The sequence below is a fragment of the Musa acuminata genome, chromosome BXJ1-1 (assembly GCF_036884655.1).
Source record: "Musa acuminata AAA Group cultivar baxijiao chromosome BXJ1-1, Cavendish_Baxijiao_AAA, whole genome shotgun sequence".
In the NCBI taxonomy this organism is placed as follows: Eukaryota; Viridiplantae; Streptophyta; class Magnoliopsida; order Zingiberales; family Musaceae; genus Musa; species Musa acuminata.
The window spans coordinates 6379142-6404415 of NC_088327.1; the positions used below are offsets into that span (position 1 = coordinate 6379142).

The window sequence follows — 25274 nt, forward strand, 5'->3', positions numbered from 1 at the left end:
ATTTTATGATAATTTAGAATTTTTTGGAAGTTATTAGTCTATTAAATTTTCTTTTGGAAGAACATATGTGATTTTTCTAATAACATATATACTACTAATACAATAACAAAATTGTAACATCATTGCTGTGGGGAGAGTACCATCGATCGTGGGCGGCTTTGGGGTGATCTTCAGGTGGAGTTCAAGTTCGAGTATTCGAGGTGAGCCCAAGGTTGGGCCTAAGTGGAATCTGGCTCGTCGTTGGTTTTTGCACAAAGGTCAATGCTAAAGGGTGTTTTATGACCGGACCCCTTCGACACTCAAATTAGCTTTGGGGTGATATATAGTGTAAAGGGGTTATTGTCAAGGATATCTGACCCTTGGGTTGATGTTAAGGGTTGGCTTTTATACTTGTCTAGTCGAGAGAATCATTTGTAATGGCTATAATACCATCCCTCTAGCGCTCCGTCCATGGGAGCGATAGGCCTGTAGCGATCGTAATGCCTTACCCTTAGTGTTTTGTCCACGGGGGTCGATCGAGGGGAGGCAGACTTGAATGGTCGCTCGTACATTGTTGTCCATGGAGATTGACCTTGTCGGCCCAAGTGGTCTCTTGTGAATTGTCATCCATGGGGGTTGATAGGTAGTAATTGTATCCATGTCACTATCCTATATGGGCTGACTCGATTTACGTTTTTCATGTTATTACCCTCATGCGACCAACTGGCAAGATGGAATTCATTGTAAGAATATTTTTTTATAAATCGTAAAAATTGATCTCAATTTTTTTATAAATCGTTAAAATCGATCTCAAATTCGGATGAAAAAGATGAAGGATTATGTTAGAGGTAAGTGTAAAATTACGTGAAATTTAATTTATATGGGTTAAATTCCATAAATTTAGATCTTTTACTAACATATGTGTAATATTAAAACCTTGAAGGCATATATATACTTATCATGTGTGTAAAACCCTTAAACAAATAATAATAATAATACAGGACACTTCTTAGCCATCTAATATGGTGAATTGTGGCCACCATCCTGCAACGTAGGAGACGACGTGCGCTATTCCTCACTCTTCACAGCTCCCCCGCGTCATCCTCATCTCTCTCTCCAATCACTCTTCAAGATAAATAGGCACGAATCCCCACCAGAATTCCTTCTTCTTGAGAGAGAGAGAGAGAGAGATGGGGAGCGTGAAGGTGTACGGGCCGGCCATGTCGACGGCCGTGTCGAGAGTCATGGCTTGCCTCCTAGAGAAGGAGATGCCCTTCCAACTCCTCCCTATCCACCTCCCCAAAGCCCAACACAAGTCTCCTGACTTCCTCAAGCTCCAGGTTTCTGCTTCTCTCCCTTCTCTCTCTCTCTCTACACATCTCTCCTCTTCTCTTTCGACTGCGTGATAGCAATGCTTTCTCTTCCTCCCCCTGCAACAGCCATTCGGCCAAGTGCCAGCCTTCCAAGACGGCGACGGCACCACCCTTTTCGGTCGGTGAACGCTCCTCTTCGCTCGCTCATACATCCAATCCCTTTTCATCCGTAGTTGTATGCCTAACCCGTCACCTGCCTTCATCACAGAGTCGCGGGCCATCTGTCGTTACATCTGCGACAAGTTCGCCGGCCAAGGCAACCGGTCGTTGCTCGGCCGAGAAGGCGGCGGTGCCGCCGACCGGGCGCGCGTGGACCAGTGGGTGGAGGCCGAGGCCCATAGCTTCAATCCCCCCAGCTCCGCCTTGGTCTTCCAGCTGGTGTTCGCGCCGAGCATGAGGCTGAAGCAGGACCCCGCGGCCATCAGAGAGAACGAAGCGAAGCTGAGAAAGGTGCTCGGCGTGTACGAGCGGCGGCTGGCGGAGAGCAGGTTCCTGGCGGGGGACGAGTTCTCTCTCGCGGATCTCTGCCACCTCCCCAATGCCCACTACATCGTTAGCGCCACGGACAAGGCGGAGCTGCTCACCTCCAGGAAGAACGTGGCGAGGTGGTGGGAGGAGATCTCGGCCCGCCCGTCGTGGAAGAAGGTGCTCGACATGCGCGGCGCTCCGCCGGCTTGATCGGCCTGCCGTGTAACTAGTCGACAAGCCGAGATCGGGCCGTCTCGTGGGGCGTCTGCAGGAAAAGCCCATATGGTCCTCTTTATATATATATATATATATATATATATATATATATATATATATATATATATATCTTATGATTCTGATACTTTTAATGCGATTAGAATTCAATTCATATTTATGCGCATGCGTATTTACTTCAATAAATATATTTCAAGAACTTCCACGTGGGAGAAGAAAATTAAGGTAATCAACAATAAAAATATAAATTCAAAAAATAATAGACACAATATTTATACAAAGATGATCTTCCTAAAACTTTGTTTTTGTGTTTTTTCAAAAGATATTTCTATTTTTATTTTTTCTAATATGATTCTCTTATTTCCTATTACGGAGGTAGTCTTCGTTTTATCGCGAGACCTCGTAACGAAAGCAATATTGAGAGAAGGAGACGAAGGATGATTTTAATCCGAAAAGATATCGATATACGGATTATCTTCTACGGGATGATACCAATGTTTTGATCGGTATCAAAATATACCGATCGATATCGTCTCAAATTTCGATCGTTACTAAGACATATCGATCGATACACCTTGACGTAACATATCAATACATACCATACCTAGTAAAACTTTGATAGACTACTTTTATAATATCCCGATTAATCTCATGTCGAGATATTATAACATCAATGACTCGAGCTTGATAAATTAATTGACCTAACAATTTCATTAGATCTTGTTGACTTCTGATATGAAATTAATTGAGATATTATAACTTTTCTCACTCAAGATTGAGGTCAATTAAGACCCAACATAAACACAGATCACGATGACTCTACGCTGTAACAAAAAACTTGGACTTCATCTACGGATCAACACCCTTTCAGGTGTCTCAAGAATACTTGGATTTTCTGATAATAACATTAAAAGAGTCATCAGAAGCTCTAAACTGTTCTTTTGGAATATTAATGATTACCACCATGAGCTTAACATCATTCGAGACTTTCTCAGATTCAGCACACAACAGTTCATACACATCCTCAGCTGTGAATTGAGATCCTCCCTTCTACCTCGAGAATATTTATATAGATCTTAAAGATTTACTAGCCAATGCTACTAATCTTTCAAGGAAGCTTAGAAAAAGCAGCTCTCAAGTTAGCTAAATCTTCAAAGACTTAGATTTTGGTACCATCCTTGACCTTTAGATGAAACCTCTCACCAAAACATGGATCTTGATCTACCTTAAAATGCATTCATTGCATACATCTTTTAAGCTTGTCTAACATATTTAATGCCCATCAGCTGATTCCTTCACTTCTTCAGTTACAACTTCTGATGATGGCACAGCCCTTGCCACCGTCACTTCCTTTGGCTGAGCAAGCTTCAATCTCTCCTTGTATTCCTGCATCTCCATCTTGTATCTCTCCTTGTCCTTCAATCCATAATCTTGATATACCTGGGAAAGAGTAGGAACACAACATGCGAGGCACTCGATGATGATGATGATGGTACATGGCAGTATATATGAAGCCATCAGAGAAGAAGGCCAACGCACCAATCTTTCCTCTTCGCTGAGCTTGCTCCAGGACTCCCCGATCATCTTGCTGAACTCTCTTTCCCTGTGAGGGTGGAGAGCTTTCAGCTTGGAGTGCGTCTCGGCGAAGAAGAAGTTGTAGGCGCTCCGGTTTGGTTTCGGGTGGGCGGGGTCGCGGCGCCTCCACCCCCTCCTCCGCCTACGCCTTGTTCTTGTTACGGCGGCGACGTCAGCGGCATGAGAAGTGTCGGCGGCTGCTGCTGCTGCTGCTGCTGCTGCCAAAGAGGACGAAGAGCCTGCCGAAGGCTGTTCTTGCTGGACACGATAAAGCACACCTCGCAGTGTCTCGGCGCCTATCTTCACCGTCACCATATATCCATACTCGAACTTCCCATCGATCGACCCCGTAACCGTGAAATTGTAAGGCCCTATAGAAGAAGAAGAAGGATGACATGACCTACTCTCTCTCTCTCTCCCCAAGATAGAAGGATAGTTGAGAGTGATCTCACTTACCTTTGCTCTGTGGCTCAGGAAGCGCTCTTTTACGAGCTTTGGGGGTCTGCATGGTGGAGTCGGAGACGACGACGCTGTGGTCAAGCTTGCTGGGAGTTGCCCTGGTTTGGGAAGAAGCTGCGAACACCATGGAACATGATCCATCTTGCTCGTATCACAGATCAAGATCAGCAACATCTCACCTGCCGGGGGAACCAGAGGCCCCTGGATCCGGAAGTAGTAGACCTGCTCGTAGTGGTGGAGCAAGCTCAGGTAGTACCTCCTCAGCACGAAGGAAGCGCTGGTGGTGGTGGGTGGAAACTTGAATGCCGCAATCACTTCCCTCCATCTCTTCTCTTCGATCACCTACTTCCATCAGTCACAGACCCAACACAACACCTCGTTACACTTCAATCCGAGCGCTGGAATCAGTATGAGTCGATCATAAAGGGACACAGAACCGATCAACCTTCGCGAGGCCACCTCTTTGAGTCACCTCCACGTACAAGAGATGCAGGTCTAGCTCCTTCCCTCCGATCACAGGAACCCTTCATGAAACAAGCTAATAACATGTGGATTAAAGGAAGAAAGATTAAGCAAGAGAAAGCTTGTGAAGGGGCTGCGTACATGAACTTGGTGCTCATGGAGGAGTGGAACCGGCGCAGGCTCTCAATGAAGCCCACGCTATCCCTCACCACCTCCTCATGGGAATGGAGCGGAGCAGGATAAAGCTTCTCCTGGACCTCCATCTCCATTATCTTACTTGGGCGAAGTTAGCAAGCAAGCTGAAGACCTTGTCCCTTCCCCTTCCGCATCTAAGCAGGCCATAAACCCATGGCAGGAAGCATAGCTATAAAGCCAGCAGCTTTATCATCCTGCACCTTGTAACGGCTACTTTGTTTGATCTCCCTGAGCAACTTTATGGCGTGCAAACATATTTACGGTGTCAGTAATTAATTTCTTTGATCTGGAAATATCTGGGGGATGGTCGAATGGTATGCGGCAGCCAATGGGCAGGAACAGGGCTTAATGATCTTGAGCTGGCCGTAATTATGATGCCCTCCTGCTGTACTCTTCCCCCTTACCTATATTAGCTCAGTCATCAGCGTCAATCTATGCATCTAATCAATGCCTAGAGATCTCCATGTGTGATCTGATGTTGGTATGATGGCAATGGCTCTGTCAGCTGCGGCTCGCAGCAGCAGTTCTGGCCGCCGTACACAACCAGCGTATCCTTGCCGTATCACATCCTCATCGCTCCCGTATCTTTTGCCCAACCTCTCGATCTATTTGCTTTCCATCACCCCCCCGTTTATTTCTTTTCAGATCATCTCATAAAGCTCCGACATAAATGATCTCTCTCTCTCTCTCTCTCTGGGAGCTTACGTTTCTTCTGCATGCAAGAAGATGCTCGGCGTTTCGTCAAGAAGCGACAAGCTGCTTCCGACGAAGCAGGTCTTCTGTTTCAACGAGTTTACGTGAGGAACCTGAAGCTGAAGCCCCGTGGGATGCTTGTTCGTCGTGCTTCGTCTTCCTTGAGTGCATGGGCTTTCGGCCATCGCTGCTGCTGCTGCTGTAAATCCAAGGAGAAGTAGACATCGTCGTACCTGTACGTGGTTGACCGTCGCACGGGACACGGCAAACAGGAGGGTTGAGTTTTGATCTGTCGATATGGTGGCTAAGTCTTTCCTCGGTGAAGTCAAATAAACGCACACACTATGACACTACAAGATTGCAGAGATGAACACTGCATGCAACCTTATCTTCTTCCTTCAGGCAACATGTATGCATGGAGTGAGTGCACTCAAAGACATGTTTCATATCTCATTCCTTTTTCGTTTTTATCATTGGCATGCTGGAAAATGGAATAGTTTGAGCTGCTCTGCGAAGATGATGATTGCATCCACTTACTTTTCTGATCGATTGATTAACGAATAAGGCTCATGATGAAACCAAAATTAATCGTGATGGAACCAAAATTTGTCTAATCTAAAATTAAAATCATATTAGTTACAGATAATTTTAATTTTCTATTCAAATTTGACTAATCTGATTTTGGATTCCAATGAAATCACTTATTTTATTTTTGTTAATTAATTTATCAAGTTAGAATAAATTAATTATATATATTATCTCATATAATTAGTTATATTTAGCAAGGTTCGTTGTATCGTACCGTATCGACGTTTCGATCCGGACTTGGTATGGTACGGTACCGGTGTATCGGGTAGTACATCAGGGTGTACCGAACGGTACGCCCTAATGTACCGAATATTTTTTTTATTTTTTTTCATTGTAGCGATGTTACAGTATAGTACCGTAGCACTGTGGTTGTACTGGGCGATCAACGTACCGATAACCTGTCAGACCGGTACGTACCGTCCGATACGGGCAATACGTTTCGGTACGACATACCTTGATATTTAATATTTCAATCCTTATATTTAAATATAATTTTTTTATATTTATAAAAATAAAATATTTAACTTCGTTTCTTTTTTTACCATTGAGTATGTGTTAACACACTTCAGTTTATCATTATTACGTACAATATTTTTATCAATAAAATTAAATATTTTTTTTTATTTTTTTAATATAAAAATTTAATTTTTAAAAATATAAAAATAAAACTATTAAAATAATTAATTAGAGAGAAATAATATATAATTAATGCTGTTGGAATAGACCTATTCTTTTATCGAGTCGAAACTAAAATAGATGGCTTTGATTTTATATAACGGGACTCGAAATCGAACTATCGTAACGAATCGATTCGAAACCATCAAATCGTGTATGATTTTAGGTTTGAAATATTTTATTTATGGATATTTCATTTAATTTTGTGCGGTGATAAGGAGGCTTGGATTCCTCGTTCTCGTGCTTCTTCTTCTTCTAGGGCTCGCGGAGGGAGATGGAGCAGACGCCGCTGTTCCTTCGCAATAGCTACTGGGTCTTGAGACACGGGAAGAGCGTCCCCAACGAGAAGGGCCTCATCGTCTCGTCCTTGGTATCCTCTCCCCCTCGATTTCGCCTTCCGAGCCGGTTGATTTAGGCATCGGCTGACCATTGCCCATTGTTTCCCGGTGAACAATTGTTCTGCTAATGGATTTAGGCGAGGTTCTTGATTTTATTATGATTCCCGATGAGTTCATTCTAATCCTAGTAGAAATGTGGTCGGGAGGAAGCTTTGCTTCCCAATCTATTCAGTTTACGGATGTTAAAGCAGCGAAGTTTCCATCTTGTTTCTTCCTTGAAGTGTATGCTAGGCATCATTCTCGAGATTATCGTGTTCCAAGTTTGTGGCTACTTAAACTAATCGGATCTTGATGATCTTGTTGTGAGTCGAGTCGGGTGTCCATGACAGAGGCATGTTTTCATATGCTCCATGCCTCGCCCACAAGGTGACAGTGAAACAATTTTCTTTATCTTGCCAAGCAACAAACTTGTTATGGATATTAGTTAAAATGAGAGGGTCCATTTTTCTTTTCTCAGTGTTTTTTCTTTTAATAGAACTACAACAACCTACATGCATCTGGTGCTCTGCTTGGTCTCTTTGCATGATGGAGCAGGCTTTTTTCTTGATGTATGTGAGGTGCTTGTTGTCTGTACTCATGAAAAAAAACCAAAAAAAACACCTTTTAGTTCATGCTCACCTCCGGTATCCATATTCCATTTAAAGCTCATAAGACAAATTTCAGACTTTTTAGCACAGCAATTCTCATGTATCTTTCTATGTGCATGCAGGTGTGAACTACTTAACCATGCATCTGAGTTAACAGCCTAATACTCCCATGACGTATTATCCTTTTTCTGAAGGTTTTTATTTTTAAGTTGATGCATTCTGTATCAGGAGAATGGCACACTTGAAAAGTTTGGATTAGCTTCTGAAGGTTTCAACCAAGCACGATTGGCTGGAGAGTTGCTGTTGAAGGTTTGGATCTTTTAAAACATGACCTTTCTTTTGTCTATTTAACATAGGTTTTTGTAAACAGCTGAACTATTACGACATGCTATTAAACTTACTGTGGTCTTCAATTCCTGCTTAGAACTAAGGATTTAAGTTTCAACAACATGGGTGTGGCAACTGAATTGCCCTGAAGGTTCATCTATGTCTGTTGTGCCAGTAGAATAGAATAGCAAAAACAAATCCAGTTTAAAATACTTTGATATAAAAAAAAGGTAGGCATGCAAGCCATCTTGACTGGCATGCTTTCTCCTCCTCGTCAGCCTCGTATCAGATAATTCCTTCTCATTGTATCATCCTTAACAAAGCTCCATGGCAGGAAAAGTTCCATGTAGCAAGCCCTGATAGTTGGAACCTTAGAACTTGTAATAACCTTTACAGAAAAAGATGTGTTTTCTAATGAAAAACTTAATAGACGTGTACTAACTCCTTTACTTTGTGCAATTATTGGCCTTGCACCTTTTCTTCTTGATATCCATTTGATATGTTTGTGCTCAATGATAGATTTCTATGCAGGAAATCGACGAGAAGAAGATTCTTCTAGAAAATGTTCGAATATGCTATTCTCCATTCTCGAGAACTACTGATACTGCTAAAGTGGTTGCTGATGTTTTAGGCATCTCATTTGACAGTTGTCAGTGTAAGGTAAACCCTTCTATCTGAGGTCACGATGTTTGCATGTATATTTGCAGCGTAGGCTTTAAGCTTCAAGGAGTCTCTTGTGATTATGAATTTCAGTGATGACAAGACACATGGTTTCATTCTAATGATCTATACATATGCCCAGGAGGAAACTACATTTCTGTTTCTCCATCTAAAACACTGTTGGAAAAAGACTCAAATGGATGAAAATAATCCTTATTGTTATAGGCCCCCTTTTTTTTGTCATTTTTACTTGCATTCACTGCATGTTTTCCTGAAATATAATTTAGACTTACATTAAGAATTTTATATATTTACCTTTCTGTTAATTTCACATAAGCTTTACAGAGCTTTAATTATCTTGACACTCATTAATATCATGTACTTCAGTTGAAAGGCTTTCGTACAGTAGGTGAAAGAAGCATCTGTAGTTGAACAGAAAAAGAGACTTAATTCCTCAAGCTTGTTGGACAATTAGCATGGTAAACTTTAGTGCTTTCAAGGAGATAAGTGCATTAGAACAATAGTCATCCAATGCTATGTCATAGTTAGCACAGCAGATTATGCTACACATTTTGCCACTTACGACTTCCCTGTTGAATCTATGTATGCCATGCTACACATTTTGCTACATGGTTATTTGTGCTATGTGGTTATCTAAATATACCTTGGTTCAGGAATCATTAGTCCTCGGTACTATCCCACCAATAGTAATAACATTTACTAAATGTTAGATATACAAAATATAAGAAGAAAACACTAAATAGTAACTCTTTAAAGTTGCAAACAGAGGTTGAAGCCAATCAAGTACTTAGGACCTTAGAAATATGATGATACCTGAAATTTTTGAATATTGCAGCAGTACCTAATTAACACTAGGAATTTCATTTCTGTTAGGGCTAATTAGCCCTACTTAAATGGAATTCTATTTCATGCAGCACCAAAGGTATATATAAATATAATTAGGTACTACTAAACTCCTGATCTCTTGATGTTTATAGAAAACATTGATGGGAGGGTAGACATTGGTCATTTCTGTGCTTTTCTCAAATGTACTAGAAATTGTGATTTTTTTATCATGTATGAACTTGTTAGAATTTTTATCACCATATTTTCTTTTGGTTTTGCTGATATCTTTTTGTAATTATTTCACCCTGAAGGCAATGCTTGAGCTTCGTGAGCGTTACTTTGGACCATCATTTGAGCTCTTATCTCATGATAAAGTAAGTTTCTCTCTAACTATAATGTTTTTCTAGGTGAAGACATGGGCATATCAGATTTATGTGAAACCAGCCTTGCAAAATGAGGCATCTTGTATAGCATTTTTGTCTTAACAGTATGATACATGAATTTGAGTGTCAATTAAAGTTTTAAAACCCCCATTCTGGAGGAACTATTGAAAGTTCATATTGGTTGTCAATTGTTAATACCATTGCCTAAAATCTCAAGAAGGAGTTGGTCATTTCAGTGTATCTTCTTATACTTTGTGGTCTTGGAATAATCTTGTTATTTTTAAGGAGGCTTTTAAATGTATAGTCCTCTTAATATGAAACCTTGTAAAATTAAGTTACTCTTTGTTGTTTAATCAATTATTAATTTATTATATCATTGATTGTCAACAAAATCGAACAATTATTATGGAGTTCATTACTCTACCTAACTAGATGCCTGAAATAACTTTTTTATTATTGAAACAACTGTTTTGGCAAAAATTTTAAGTATGCAGAGATATGGTCATTAGATGAGAAGGATCCTTTCTTGCCACCTGAAGGTGGAGAAAGTGTTGCAGATGTTGTCTCTCGACTTGCAGTTGCTCTGGCAGCAATAGAGGCGGAGTTTCAGGGGTATGTATGTGTACCTGCCATATTGTGCTAATGTCTGTGGTTATCATTTTACATTCATCCTTTTACCTTGTTAAGTACGCTGTTCTTATGATTTGATGTTTCAGCGACGCTTATGTGAACTATATTTCTGTTAGCCGATCTGTAACAATTACAAGGCCTGATTGCTGCTAAGTCACATCTTTAATGTCACATAAACAAAATAAGCGCACTATTTATGGTAAAATGAATTTTGTGTCTGAATAATGATCTGCTGCCTGGTTTCATACAGTGAGCAAGAAATGGATGCTTATGGAAATCTACAAACCAATGATCATAGCAGAAATGTGCAATCGATCATTGAATACTTTCCAGTATTATTCCTGTTTCCTAGTTGAGTTGTTGAGTCTACTTCTAGAGCGTTATATCAACCATGGTATGTAATTTCGAATAGTATTGCCCGGTACGGGCGGTACGAACCGGTCCGATGGCATACCAGTACGTGGACCGTCCGCTATCGGACGGAACGTGCTTCAGTGCTACAATGCTACAGTAAGAGGAAGAAATATTTAAAACCACTCAGTACGCTTTGATGTACCGCTCGATATGCTCTGATGTACCGCTCGGTACACCCTGGTGTACCGAGTCAACCTCGAAACACTGGTACGATACGGTATTGCATACCTTGATATCAACCAAGTTGAATTTTCAATTATGTACCAAATCATAAAACCACTTTCTAGTGCCAGATTAGTGTCTCATGTTTCTCAGAGAAATCTTTAACTTTTATATTTAGATCATATCTGGGGCAAGGAGATTGTCTGATATGTTTAATTCCTGTTGGAGAAATCCTTTTCTTAAGAGGAATTTTTTTCTTGATACATTTGCTATCACACACATCCAAGTAAAACTGGCATATGTTACATGTGAGTACTAGTCAACTGCAAATTTCTCCTCTTCGTACTTTCTCTGCCTAGACATGTTGCAATGAGAAGCCAAGAAGAAGCAGAAATCTATTGAAAGTTGGGTACCAAACTATCAACTTGTTTGAGCTTAGTTCAATTTTTTTTTTTTCCTGTTTTAGCTCAGTTCAGCAGGATTGAGTTTACTTAGGTACAACTGAGGACTCAATCTCCTATCTGGGGAATTATCATTGATATAAGAGACATATTTGTTGTTATACTCTAGATAATTATACTGCCCTAGAATGCTTAAGTATGATTCCAGTTGTCATGTTGTGATTCATCTCAGTAGTTACCCTTATTTCTTTTTTTATATCTATTATATCTATTTTCTCCATTAAACAAGGTTTAGACCATAAAGAGATTTATATGTACTGCATCTTAAAAAGAAACCATGTTCTCACTTTTATCTTAAACCAAGGTTTAGCTAAGCAATTGAACAATAAGAGTTTAGATTAGAGCATTATGGAGGCTATACAACATGGAATTCTGTTAACTTGTTAAACAACAGGGATAAGGTTAGGTGCCCAATATATAATGTGTTTTCTAGATTTATACTATTTTGTTATATATATATATATATATATATATATATATATATATCTTTCTCGAGCTCTCTTTTATTTTCCCATGTTTATATCATGATTTAATTGTTGATCATGCTCTTGTTGTGATACTATATTGTTGATCATGATTTAATTGTCATGAACATTTCCATTTGCAGATGCACAGTCCTTGTTGTCAGTCATGGTGATCCACTTCAAATCCTGCAAACTATACTTCGTGCAACCAAGGAACTTGCATCATCCAATGGGATTGATATTTTATCGAGAACTAAGGAAATTATGGTGCATTCTATATTATCCCAACACCGAAAGTTTGCCCTGCAAACTGGAGAGCTACGCCCAATCATTTGACTTCCTATTATTGTCAGATATGGAGAAGTATGCTGTATGCTCATCATCAAGGTTGCGATGGCATTCTGTCACAGCAAATACCTTTACATCCAGAGAGTAGTCATCAATAAAATCTGTCTTTAGAAGTGGCTTATCAAGAAATTTTGGCCCTTCACTATATCGAGACATCTAAAGTTGGTCTGGAAATTGCTTTGTTAATCTGCAAACAGTGCCATTTCTGCTGCTTGGTTATTCATTGAAACTCTTATGAACTTAGTTCGTTTTCATAACTATAATAAATATTCTTTGGTTATGTGGTTGTATTCAGCTTAAGAATATATATATATATATATATATACATACATACATATAGCTTTATTTAAGCTCTTACATTAAAGTGAGAGTTCTTACTAGGACAGACTGGTTGAGAGACATACGGTTGCTTAATTGTTATCTAGATCCTATGGTGCCATTCTAACTACAAAACACATGCTACCTCATTCGTAAGGAAAGAAATGCAATACCAGCAATCAGCATTACCTTACAAATGAGAAACCTTTTAAAGGATCTGGTATATAAATGGTTTAGCAAAATGAAATGGTAATTCATAGGCAATGGTAATCCTCTAGATTTTTTAGTTTATTCCCTTTCCATTTTAGGAAGAAGTTCTATATTTTTTTGTGTCTGAGTTTGTCCTAAAACATGCAATGTTCCCTTCCTCTTATCCTAGACCTCAATTCAGGCAAATTTTGTATTCGGTCGATGGACCTGATCAGACAAAAATAATATTTAACTCCCCACCAAAGGAGCCTTTTCTTATTGAAGTTGTGTTTTTTGGGACTGCACACAATGAACTAAAAAATAGAGTTTTATTTTAGGGTTTATGGGTGCTTGATTAAGTTCTAGTAAAATTTTGGTTTGTAAGATGAATGCAACCGAAGGAGATTTATCCATGTTAAATGCTCTCTCTCTCTCTCTCTCTTTCTCTCTCTCTCTCTCTCTCACTTCATTTGCTTCCTAATAGAAAGTAAGAATTGTGCCACATGGCTTTTATTTCCCTCTTATCGTGTATTTGAAGGTAAATTTTTTTTTTTGTATTTACAGCAGCGCCAGTAAGCTGTCTAGTTATTTGTTTGAAGTTCCTTAAACTTTTCTGTTTGGTTTACACACGTTATTTTGAGTTTTTTTATCAGAATTGTAGACATCTTGAGGTTTTTTCTAATTTTAGCTGATTATAGTAATATGGATTGCTAGATTACTCTATGGAATATGCATATCATATTAACCATGTTTTGCTTTTGAAGATGTTGGAGTTACTGCACATGTTCAAAGTTGAAATAATGCTGGTGGTTGCTGCACTTTACTAATTGGTTGTTGAAATTAATGTTTACTTACATTGATCCTTAATTAAAATATTTTATTTTGCTCCTTTCTCTTTTTGATCTAACTAATTAATGATTAGCATTTTTTTTCTTTTGATAGGACTATGAAGTGTTAACAACTGGAGCATTTTTTGTCCAAGTCTTAACAACACGCAAATTGATGCCTTATACTTTGTTCTATTTCTGTGATTCAATGCCTTTCAAATTGACTTGAATTAAGGGCCATGTCTTGGTCAGATTGATTCCTGCACTGTCTGTTGGGAAGAGCTTTCAATTGGAGGGAGGTGTCTTTGGTTTCCAGTGGTGGTATTAACACTCGATGCACTTTTCATAATGGATTCAGATGGGCTAAAAGCCTTGTTTCTGACATGTAACAATAACTTGTTTATGGAAATACATATCTGAGTTTTCAACATACTGATATGGAATACATGACATAATTCTAGTGAACTATTTTTCTCATAGACAATTTTGAAATAGATGAATTATTGCACATCCATCTCTAAATGTAGCACATTCTGCAATCCTCACTCTTGATGGATCCCAGGCTCTAGATGCTAATGAAAAATTGGCTCTTCGATTTTCTCAATAGTTGGCCCTGGGCATCTATATGTTCTTACAATCATCATTTATATGTTGTCATCTCCTGTTGCAGGTTCAAGCTATTGTAATCCTTGGTGCACCTGGTAGAGTGTTGTGTCTCTCTGAAAGGAGGTGGCAACCTTTAGCCATATTTAGGTTCCCACTTTCACAAAGGTTTCATGTCTCTTGAGATTGTTCTTGTTTCATCAGCCTTGAATTTATACTCTACACTTGGAAACAGAATGTGCATTATGTCTTAGTTCTAAATCTTCTAATGGAAGTTATCTGCAGGAAGCATCCAATCCATTAGTATCCTCGGGTACCACGAGAGCTGTAGAACTGGCATTGAATCAAGGACATTGGCAACTACCAAGGACATGACTGAGGCTTCATGAATAAGAGTTTCTGATGATTAATAAGGACATCTGAATCTGTAATTGGCATGGAATCTGAGCTACCCTGCTGCATCTGAGCTTCCCACCTTCACATAGGTTTCACGTCTCTTCAGATTGCTCTTGTTGCATCGGCCTTAATTTTTATACTCCACGTGGATATGCGTTGTCTTGGTTTTGAATCTTCTAATGTAAGTTATCTGCAGGACATATCCATTAGGGTTCTTGGGTACCATGAAAGCAGAAGTGACAGATATTGGCAAGTATCAAGAACATGACTAAGGCTTCATGAATAAAAGTTTCTGATAATTGATTGCCAAGCATTTGAGTCTGTAATTGGAGCTACCTTGCCGAAGTTTTGCATCTTAACACATGGATTTTACCTGGAAAGGAAGCTCTCCAATTGCCTAGGGTACTGTAGAATAACTGTGTTCCATGAAGCTTCTCCCAATCAGGTCAGTTGTTGCTTCATCAGGTTAATTTTTTGGAGGGAGCCTACTTTATACCATGCATGCTGATATTTTGTTCAGTTGCATTAAAGTGTACAGAAGTTTATGGCATCTAGGAGGGTGTTTAACTTCCATATTATTAGATTAAGGCTCAATATCTTGACATCCTTTTACTAGTACTCACAGTGAAGAAAATTGATCTTAATTGGAGTAAGCTGCTAGATCAAGCCATCCACTTAGTCTTGCAAAATTGTTCAAAGCTTTCAGAATGTCTTTAGTGACTAGATGTGCTGTGCTACAATCTTGGATGCTGGTCCACAATTCAAACAAAGGCCTGCTGTTAAGGCTGGAGTTAAGACTAGAATTAGTAGTCTTTCATAAATTAATTATGTTAGGTGTCAAGGTCCCTAAGTGTTGATTCTGGCTCAATGTGGTATCAAATTTTGTTAGATTTTTGTGTCAAAAGCTCACATTGTGAGTCTATAGTTTGTGGCTTATAACTTTTTAAATGGGTTAAAAAATGCCCATTTTGAGTTTCAAAGTTTGTGAAACTATTAGATAATCGACCCATTAATTTAATAGGCCTAAACCACTAACATAAAATGCTCAAGTCGAAACTAATGGTAATACATCTATCAAGTCCTTATATACCAACTTAAGTTGTTATAATCCCTACTTTAAGGCTTAATATCCTCCTTAAGGCCTGGACATAATCTAGAATCAAACGATATCATGGTGCACACAAAGGCTTGTAGGCTCCATATTGTGATATGCCGTTAGCCCAAATCATAGGTAGACTTTCTTTCTTGAATCGTTAACTATGTCCAATGTTAGATCTACTCTAATATCATTTGTCACGATTTGGTTTGATGGCTGTACTGTCGTTAATACGAGCTTAAACATTTTAGGTCAATCATTTAGGCTTATCAAGTTAATAGGTTAGTTATCCCATCAAATTAGATGATGAGAAATAGAAAACTTAAATAGTTTTAAAAAGTTGAATAATTATGAGACCCATCAATTTTGTTAGAAATCTAATTATCTTTTTAATAAAATAGAACATGCAAGATTATAGTAACATAGTGGATGTGTGACTTGTGAAATTTGGAGGACCAAAATTCCTTGAGCGGGAGAAATTGTTATATCCATGTTTTGATTATGGGTCTTTTAGTAATTTGAATTAATTTCTAACTAAAATGAATCTAGGTTTAGGGTTGGCCGCCCTCTTTTAAATATCTCATCACTCTGAAATTATCATCGAGAGCAAGATTGGCACCAACAAAAAAAAAGGGAGAAGATGACAAGATCATTGTTGGACAGGGGACATGTGGCAATCTATTTCGAATGCTCTTTTTATCCAAGTAAAAAATTGTTTTAGTTTCTTATTAAAATCTTAGGTCAACATGTAATATATTCTTATTCTGTGATTTGTTGGATATTCATTCACAGAAATCATGAATCATAGAGATTATTTTCGATATAAGGTTTTCCTATATTTGGTTTCTATTCTATTAATTGCTCATCATATTTTATTCTATTGATTTCTATACTCATGATGAGAAATCAATAAAATGGAAATTGGATATAGAAGAATATTCCTATGCTATAAATAATCTTTACAAGTCATGATATCTTTGAATCAATATTCAATAAATCGCAAGACGAATAAATAACATGTTCATATAAGATTGTGATGAGAAAGTAAGATAATTTTCTAAAGGAATGATAAAAATAGCAAAGAAACATATTCCTATCTATCTTCCTCATAGCAATGATCTTATCATATCTTGTTTTGCTTGTCTTAAAATCTGCCATCGATCTTGCTCCTCGTGCTGACTAGGGAGGTGGGGTGATGAAATTATTGAGGTTGTCAACCCTAGATCTCCTTTTGTTATAGACTAATTTAAATGACTAAAATACACAGTCAAAAACTTGGATCCTACTCAAGTACTTCTATATTTTTTGAATGTGATTAAATAATACGTGAATCCAATTTAAGCCAATTGACTAGACCTGAGTACTTCTATCATCTCAGAAGGGCAATTGAGGGATTACACAGTTTTTTTCTTACCTGAATTCAACCAACCACTTGGATACATGTATCTGAACTTGAACCTGATTCAAATGAATCTGGTGGACCAAGCAAGCATTGCTTACTCAAAGGTGCTAATTAGCTTAAGCTAATAAAGAATTTGTCAATACATTGTAACATCTTGGGGTCCCATCCTGCTTTCGCTACTTACCAATTGCAAAATAAAAATGCATCAGACATTTCAAGACATTACATTCCCTGCCAAATGAGATGAGTTATATTTTGTTGCATGCATGCTACATATCAACTACTTGCATTATCAGTACCAGACCTCCAAGAGGTGCAATTTGGTTATTCTTTTTCACTCCATGTGTGTATTATGTTTAGACTGGGCACTCTAGATCTTAATGGCACTCCAAATCCTTGATTTATTGATTGCGCACACAATGCCTTGACCACCATGGTGTTTTCTCAGAGACATCCCAGAGGGACAGTTGGTCCTTGGCTTTTATCTAAAGCTAGCCGAGGTAGATGAACAAACTTGCTGCAAATTTAATTTTCCCAGTGGCTTCTTCAACATCAAACGGAACTTTTTGCTGCATCCCCCAATCCTGCACATCTCTGCAAACACATAATGGTGGTGCTTGGACAAATCTAGCTTCACCCTGGTAACAGTTGTTCCTCAGTCTTAATGATCTGCTTTCATGGATTTGATACCTACCATGACCATGATTCACTACTCTCCCCTGCTTTATGTGCTTGCATGTCCTGATTTCCATTGATGAATTCTGTATTCTATCAGCAGTGCTGCCACTGATGCTTCCAATGAACTTGTGCAACTGGCATCCTTGATTCTCAGGTTCCCCCGGTCATGCTTTTCTCATGTTCTGAGAGCATTGTGTTCATCTTTTCTCCAGGTTCTCCAAACAACAGGTAGGAGGCACTAATTCAAGCAGACATGATTTCTGTACATGTATATTCCTCTTTTGTGGTGATGATTTGAGTCTCTGGTTCAGGTTATCAGCTGTGTAAACCAATTCAGGTCATGTCTTCCCTGATGGTGTACGGTTCCATCCATAATCAAAGGCAAGGTAAGCAAATTGTGCTGAAGCTTTTTCTTTCTCAAATCATGATATTTTGCAATTAGGACTCTTCAAATGAACTGATTGACAAAGGATTCTTCAAATCTTACGGTAAACTACTTTGCTGCCCTTTAAAATAGAAATGTTAGCAGTGATCTCAATAGCTTTCACGCACTGTATCTGTTTGAAATTGATAAAGACAGCAGAAATATCATTAAAAATCAGAAGCTAAAATAACACCTATGTCTTCGTTGAATGGCAAAAGCATCCCTACATTTGAATCACCATATGCGAGCTTTGTTTGTTACCTTCAATTTAATACTGCTTGATATCTCTTAAAGACACGGGTGTTCGAATTGAATCATAAAACCGAACCGAATTGGAATCGGACCGGTCTAAAATTGGTTCGATTCCAATTGGTTTACTATTGAAAACCTTTAATCGATTCAATTAATCAATCAACCTTATGATTTGATTTTGTAAATGATGTAGGTTCAATCTTATAGTTCTTATCGTGTTATCTCTATTGGAGCAAGATTTTAGTTAAATTAAATTAGTTAATTTAAATAATTAAAATTGTAATCAAATTATAATTAATTTTGTTTATTGGTTAACCAAATCGGATTAATTGGTTTTAAATTAATTTAGTTAGTTCCATTCGAATCGTTTTTAAATTGGTTTAGACTATCTTATTTTAACCAAATTGAATCCAAAAAAAAAAAAAATAGTACGATAAATGCTCCTAATGGTTCGTTTGAAGAATAATTGCAAGTCTCTTCACCTTAAGATAAATTCTCAATAAATTGAAGAATAATTGAAGAAACAATAGAATTCCCACGAGTATACACAATATCCCCGAAAGAACCAATAGTCTTGATATTTCTCTATCAATTTAAATGGTTGTTGGTGTTTACTATCTGTCCATTATGATACACAATTAGTTGTCTGTGCATTAATTTCGTTTTCATCAGCCGTTTATTTCATCAATTAAAAAATATTATATTTTAGGTACATTAATTGAACTTATTTTCAAGTTATAGAAGAATGTTAAAAGAGCAACCACCCAAAGGAAAAGCAAAACTAGAAAATATATTTTTCCCTAAAAATGAGTGCCGATCGAAGAAAATTCCATATATATTCAATGATCCTTTATTAAAAAAAAACATGAAAAGGTTAAACACAGTTTACTTTCCTGATCTTTTAGATCTTTTGTCTCAAAGACTATTCGGTTATCAATCTCATTAGAATAAGATTATTAGAATTTACGAGAAATATTAATAAATCGAGTATGATTTACACTCTTTTCTCCATACAAAAGAAAAAAGAGATATGTGAAGAGAAAGGAATAAAAAATCAACATCTAAGTTTAGTTAACTTGATAAATAGTTGAGATGAACTCGATATTAGTTGTTGTTTCATATCGGGTGGCATAAATTAAATACTAATGTCTCCTTTAATACTAATATCCCAAAAGCGAGAATCGGATTTCTTTTAATGTCATCTGATGGCACTTTGTTTACTTGCATGATAGGTCAGTTGCATACGCGTCTCACTCATCTTGAGCTCAACAATGATCCTTATTTGGTTGCCTTTCGAGTCTATTTGACTCCTTCCGGCAGTCGTACTAAAGTCTCTCATATTTATCGGAATTGTTTCTCTTTTTTTTTTTCTTCCTTTTTTTTGGGGGGAAAAAATTGGCAATCTCATTCCTCTGTCACGTGAGAATCACGTGTCGCCTACCAACCCACGAGCACGTCACGTGTTGGGGGCCGAGGGGGGCGGGGGTGTTCGGAGTCTCCTCTCCACCCTTATCGGCCCCCTTGAAATAGATGCGGAACGAGAGCCTGTTCTCTCTTTCTCTCTTCCATCTCTCTCGTTCTTGATCGCTTCCTCTCACCCTCTATCTGCGCGTTTCTTTTGGTCTGTCGCGAGCCGGAGAGAGTCTTGAGGTTACTTTCTTTTCTCGATCTCCCTACCCGGTCTTTGTATTGGGGTCCGATCGCCCTTGGCATAGGGCACATGGGCACCGACGGCGATTCCTGCGGCGCTGGCGATTCGGACGCCGTCGGAGGATGCGCCGCCGTCACCGTCCACGTCCGATGCTCGAACGGGTCCAAGTTCTCGGTGCAGATCGCCCTCGATTCCACCGTCGGGGCCTTCAAGGCTGCCCTCGTCGAGAAGTGCGACGTCCCGGCGGAGCAGCAGCGGTTGATCTATAAAGGCCGGATCTTGAAGGACGAGCATACCCTGGAGAGCTATGGTGCGTGGATTTGCCCCCTTGATTTCGATTCCTTTTGCTGTTGCGGCCGATGCCTTGTTCATCCCCTTCTGATCGTATCACGCTGATTACGGCTTAAAATAGAGAAGTCACTTTCATAACTTTTTCATTCTTCTTTCGTGAAGTGATCGAGATTCTTGAACGTTATTGGAAAAGATGATTCTTTGATCAAACGTCAAACGAGAAAGGTATTGTTAAAGAGAAAAGTTGACTTTTGGTCCTTCGTTGCCGTATTGACTGCCAGATGCCCCTTAAAATTGGTTAGATTTTCCCATCCAATCAATAGGCCTTCATTCTTCGAGGGAGGAAGGTATTCTTCTAGTGATGGAGAGAGATTTTCGTCATAGCAAAATTGAAAGTAAAAAAAAATTGTAATGATCAATCTTTCTCTAGCTACGAAAAATTGGATCTCTTGGGGAAATATATGAGACTTTGAAATTGACCAATATTAGCTACTTGGTGAGTGCTGACTTTGTATGGAGGATGTTGACCCTATAGAAAGCAGAGTTCTCGCCAATTTTTCACTATTGACTAATATTAGCTACTTGGTAACCAGTGAGCTAATATATTCTGTGCTCCGTGAGTATTTGCTTCATATGTTTTATTCAAAAGCTGTAGGGAAAATTCTGTTTGTTTTTCTTTGTACGCATAATTAGTCAAGAGAGGTAGTCTAATGGATTTGGCTTGTGTTTATCAATATGGAATATGTATTTGTATGCATAATTAGGCCTTTTGTTTTCTCATTAATACAAGAAATATGTATTTGTCACGTTTAAGGTCGATATATTCTTTTCTGTTATCCATCATATCCTGTCTCTTTTTCTTTAGAAATATACAACTTTTTTTTCTGAACAGATGCCCACTTTAGTTGATTTTTTAATGAAGGTGTCCTAAGCATTAATGTTGAGTAGTTTTTCTTATGTGTTGATCAGCGAAAAGTCTGGAGTTTTTGTTTGTTCCATTGTGGAGCTGAATTTATAGCCTCTTTCGAAAAGATGTACAGCGAGGCGAATGTGCTGATGTCTATTGTCCTTCCAAAGGGGGCAATGCTGTCAATGCTAGGTATTATAAGGCGCCAAGGTCCCTTATTTTCCTAGGCACTTGCCTCGATAAACTGAGGTGCTTTGTTTTAAAAAAATATGAAAATAAATTGAGAAAGGTAATCATTATTAACAAGAATAGGGATGAGAGGGAAATGGTGACAATAATTGTTGGTTGTGGAGAGTAGAGCGGCGAAGAAAGGGGAGAAAAGAGAGAGAGACAGAGAATAGAGAATAAATGCAGGCTACCTCAATTGAGGTGCTTGCTTAAGTGGGACTCAATTGCTCACTCAGGGTTCAAGGCGCTCAAGAAGATTAACTAAGTGTTAAACAATGTTTTATAACTTTTGGTAGTTAGGCTAAAGCAACTAACATTTGAGTGCAATGAGCTGTCTCCAAGGAACATTGGAATATGCATTTGTCATGATCATTAGATTATGGAAGAAGAATTTCCTTTATCATGCATTTGGGGTTAAGCTTATAGGGTATGAGATCTAGAAAGATTTGATTAATGTAACCGTGATTATTTTTTGTAATATCAAAATGTTGGAACTAAGATCATCAGGTTTATTATCAGAAAAAAAAATAAACATCTACAAGGAGATGCAAATTATTCAACTACTACAGAAAATTTTGCAATTATATTTTTTCTCATTTATAAGACATGAGAAGTTGTTTATTCATACTTGGAGGTGAAAAGTTTCTAGACTTTAGCCATACGAGGTTAATGTCTTGACATTCTTGTTACAATTGGACTTGCTTGAACAATGTGTATATTTTTTTAATTGTACAGTGTTCAACTTTCACCTTGGAGTAGTAATAGAAGGAAAACTTCCGGTGTCTTAATATTTTAATCTTTTTGTAATTTTGGTCATAGGTGATAGTGACTATCTGAATCATCTAAATGTAATTTGTTAATGCTGCTTAGTATCACCCAAGTTCTTGCCAGCTGCTATATCACCTTGTTGCTTTGTGTGCGTGATTAATGACCATGAAAGCTAGATGGCTATGGATGTGGTCAGTTCTATTGTGATCCATCTTGACAATGTTTTGACTTTTGTCTTGCCAAGGATTGGAGTCAGATCACACAATTCATTTGGTACGTGGTTTAACATCACCAGCTGCATCTGCTGATGTGACAACAGCTAGCAATGGAGCTTCAAGGATTCCTGCCAACAGTGCTGGTGTTGAGAATGGTGGTACTAATGAAGGTCGGCGATTTGGAGGAGCTGATATTGGAGGCTCACTCTTTCCTGGCCTTGGTGTCAACAGAAGAGATGGTAATGGATCGGGTTTTTTGGGATTTGGCTTACCAGATATTAATCAGATGCAGCAGCAGCTTGCTCAAAATCCTAGCATGATGAGAGAAATAATGAATATGCCTGCCGTTCAGAGTCTGATGAATAACCCTGACCTACTGCGAAACATGATAATGAATAATCCTCAAATGCGTGAGATCATAGACCGCAATCCTGATTTTGCGCATGTCCTCAATGATCCCAGTACTCTCCGGCAATCTTTGGAAGTTATGAGGAATCCTGAACTCATGAGAGAATTGATGCGGAACACTGATAGGGCTATGAGCAACATTGAGGCATCCCCAGAAGGATTTAATGCTCTTAGGCGCATGTACGAAACTGTTCAGGAACCATTTCTGAATGCTACAACAGGGTCAGGGAACATGGGGAATGATTTGGCTCAAAACCCATTTGCAGCACTTTTGGGGAATCAGAGTGCTTCGCAGGCTAGAGATCAGACAGCAAATCAGTCTGGTACTGGTTCTGATGTCACAACCGAGTCTGCTGCACCAAATAGTAACCCACTTCCAAACCCATGGAGCAATACTGGTAAGTTGCTTTGTAATCTTCATATGGTTTGTTTGTTTTTATTTATTAAAAGTTAATGCCACAGCAGGAGGTGCACAGTCTACAAACTCGAGACCTGTGCCTGCAAATGATGGAAGATCTCCAGGTGTTGCTGGGTTAGGTGGGCTTGGTTTACCGGACTTGGAAAGGATGGCTGGGGGCATGCCAGATCCATCCCTTACGAATCAGCTTCTGCAGAACCCAGCCATTATGCAGATGATGCAGTCTCTCCTCTCCAACCCTCAGTTCATGAATCAGGTATCTATTATCTATAATGAGTGAGAATGTGAGATGGAACTGTTACTGTTTCTATTCCTTTTTTTGTGATTACTGCTTGTTGCTAGGTCTTGGATCCACAACTCGGTGGCATGTTGGGATCCAATTCCCAACTTAGGGATATGTTGCAGAACCCTGAATTGATTCGACAGCTTACTTCTCCTGAGACATTGCAGGTAGATTGATTTGCAATCATTACTTGTACGAGGTTTCTTGTTATTAAAAAACCTCTGTTTTCTTGTTTGCAGCAACTTCTGTCTTTTCAGCAATCACTTGTATCCCAGGTTGTTCGGCAGCAATCGAGCCAGTAAGTTCCATCCTATTTAAGACTGATTCCTTTTATTTTGATTATTTTGCTTTCTCATTAGCCTTTCCAATTTATGGCATATAAAAAGAAGGTTCTGATCTGATACATGTTGAGATTTGGTTGGTCTTGTTTCTTTTTCTTCTACTACCCATGGTCTACTATTGTTTTTAATTAACAAAAAATAATAAATAAATCAAAAAGACATTTTAAGTTTGATGTATGAACTTGTTCAAAATATAAATTTCAGCTAATGCTTGACAGTCTGTTGTTTTTGCACCTTAGGACGGATTAGTTTCTGGCATGCTCTTCGTGACATTGTCAAGAGGAAAATTTTGCTCTAGTTTGGCTTCAAATTTTGATTAGTTCACTTATTTCTTATCCGTTGTTGTAGGGAACAGAATCAGACTGGCGGTGGTACAGCAGGTATGAGAAATATGGTCAGATGCATCTGGCCTTTGGAGCCTCATGATCACATGTTCTCTCGTTACTTCTATGATTTTGCTGTCCTCAATATCTCAAAAATTGTTCTGACTTGATGATACTATTGGACAATGGACATTTGAATTAAAAGGAGCATTTATCATTTGCTCTGCTACAGGGACAATGAATAACAATGGACTGGAACTTCTGATGAACATGTTTGGTGGGCTTGGGTCTGGCGCTGGTGTTCCCAGTAATCCTGATGGTTATATGCATTCTAGCCTGTCGTTTAGTACTTGAATACCTTTTTACAGTGGAAATCTGCAATCCCATAAATTCTGAGGACTAAGCATTCTATGGATATTTCCTCTTGCAGTGCCTCCAGAGGAGCGATACGCAACACAGTTGTCCCAGCTACAAGAAATGGGTTTCTTGAACACTCAAGAGAATATTCGTGCTTTAAGTGCCACCTCTGGCAATGTCCATGCAGCTGTCGATTGGCTTTTAAGGAATCTTGATCGATAAAGAGACTGTTTTCATGCTTGCTTTGTCATTTTTCTATTAGCTCACAACTAGCTCCGACTTCATAATTTGGGCAAGGCATGATCATATATGCTGTTCATGATTTGTGTAAACCTGTACGAAGTTAATTCGGTGTTTATGCATTTTGCCTTGGAGATTTGCAGATGTCTTTGTAAATACAAAATTGAAGTATCTTCAGGCTTGACAGGAGTCTTGACTCTCATTTCTTGGTGACATGGTCTGATCACAATAAATCTCTTGATTGCGAGTGATTTATATTCTCTTTTTCATCCGAATTG

The 25274-nt window shown here is 38.6% G+C and overlaps 4 protein-coding genes across 9 annotated transcripts; 3 read left to right on the forward strand and 1 right to left on the reverse strand.

The window, feature by feature from the left end:
• Positions 1–1100: 1100 nt before the first annotated feature.
• Positions 1101–2208, forward strand: LOC135633578 (glutathione S-transferase F11-like). The gene is made up of 3 exons (XM_065143226.1): positions 1101–1319; positions 1419–1470; positions 1561–2208. Exons 1-3 carry the CDS (start codon positions 1170–1172, stop codon positions 2028–2030), a joined length of 672 nt encoding a protein of 223 aa, XP_064999298.1. The 5' UTR covers positions 1101–1169; the 3' UTR covers positions 2031–2208.
• Positions 2209–3078: 870 nt separating this feature from the next.
• On the reverse strand, positions 3079–4934 carry LOC103989341 (high mobility group B protein 9-like). The gene is made up of 6 exons (XM_009408155.3): positions 4692–4934; positions 4534–4612; positions 4268–4430; positions 4086–4202; positions 3594–4000; positions 3079–3494 (listed from the first exon to the last, which is right to left on the reverse strand). The coding sequence occupies exons 1-6, from the start codon at positions 4817–4819 to the stop codon at positions 3327–3329; spliced, it is 1062 nt and encodes a 353-aa protein (XP_009406430.3). The 5' UTR covers positions 4820–4934; the 3' UTR covers positions 3079–3326.
• Positions 4935–6836: 1902 nt separating this feature from the next.
• LOC103985389 (uncharacterized) lies at positions 6837–18481 on the forward strand. Of its 5 annotated transcripts, XM_065143515.1 has the most exons (13): positions 6913–7071; positions 7915–7995; positions 8545–8673; positions 9831–9893; positions 10390–10514; positions 12177–12420; positions 13831–14036; positions 14386–14486; positions 14604–14803; positions 14911–15159; positions 17661–17853; positions 17988–18118; positions 18202–18481. In XM_065143515.1, exons 1-6 carry the CDS (start codon positions 6976–6978, stop codon positions 12367–12369), a joined length of 687 nt encoding a protein of 228 aa, XP_064999587.1. In that variant the 5' UTR covers positions 6913–6975; the 3' UTR covers positions 12370–12420; positions 13831–14036; positions 14386–14486; positions 14604–14803; positions 14911–15159; positions 17661–17853; positions 17988–18118; positions 18202–18481. The 5 variants fall into 5 exon arrangements, with proteins under 5 accessions (XP_064999510.1, XP_064999450.1, XP_064999587.1 ...); XM_065143438.1 differs by lacking the exons at positions 14386–14486; positions 14604–14803; positions 14911–15159; ... (1 more) ...; positions 17988–18118; positions 18202–18481 and adding an exon at positions 6837–6855 and having other exon boundaries at positions 6961–7071; positions 13831–14145; XM_065143378.1 differs by lacking the exons at positions 14386–14486; positions 14604–14803; positions 14911–15159; ... (1 more) ...; positions 17988–18118; positions 18202–18481 and adding an exon at positions 6849–6867 and having other exon boundaries at positions 6961–7071; positions 13831–14145.
• A 1589-nt stretch (positions 18482–20070) lies between these two features.
• Positions 20071–25198, forward strand: LOC135633753 (ubiquitin domain-containing protein DSK2a-like). 2 transcript variants are annotated; one of them, XM_065143714.1, is made up of 8 exons: positions 20071–20527; positions 22656–23432; positions 23500–23708; positions 23795–23902; positions 23975–24033; positions 24425–24456; positions 24632–24718; positions 24830–25198. In XM_065143714.1, the coding sequence occupies exons 1-8, from the start codon at positions 20287–20289 to the stop codon at positions 24976–24978; spliced, it is 1662 nt and encodes a 553-aa protein (XP_064999786.1). In that variant the 5' UTR covers positions 20071–20286; the 3' UTR covers positions 24979–25198. The 2 variants fall into 2 exon arrangements, with proteins under 2 accessions (XP_064999786.1, XP_064999734.1); XM_065143662.1 differs by having other exon boundaries at positions 20082–20527; positions 23497–23708.
• The last annotated feature ends 76 nt before the right edge of the window (positions 25199–25274 follow it).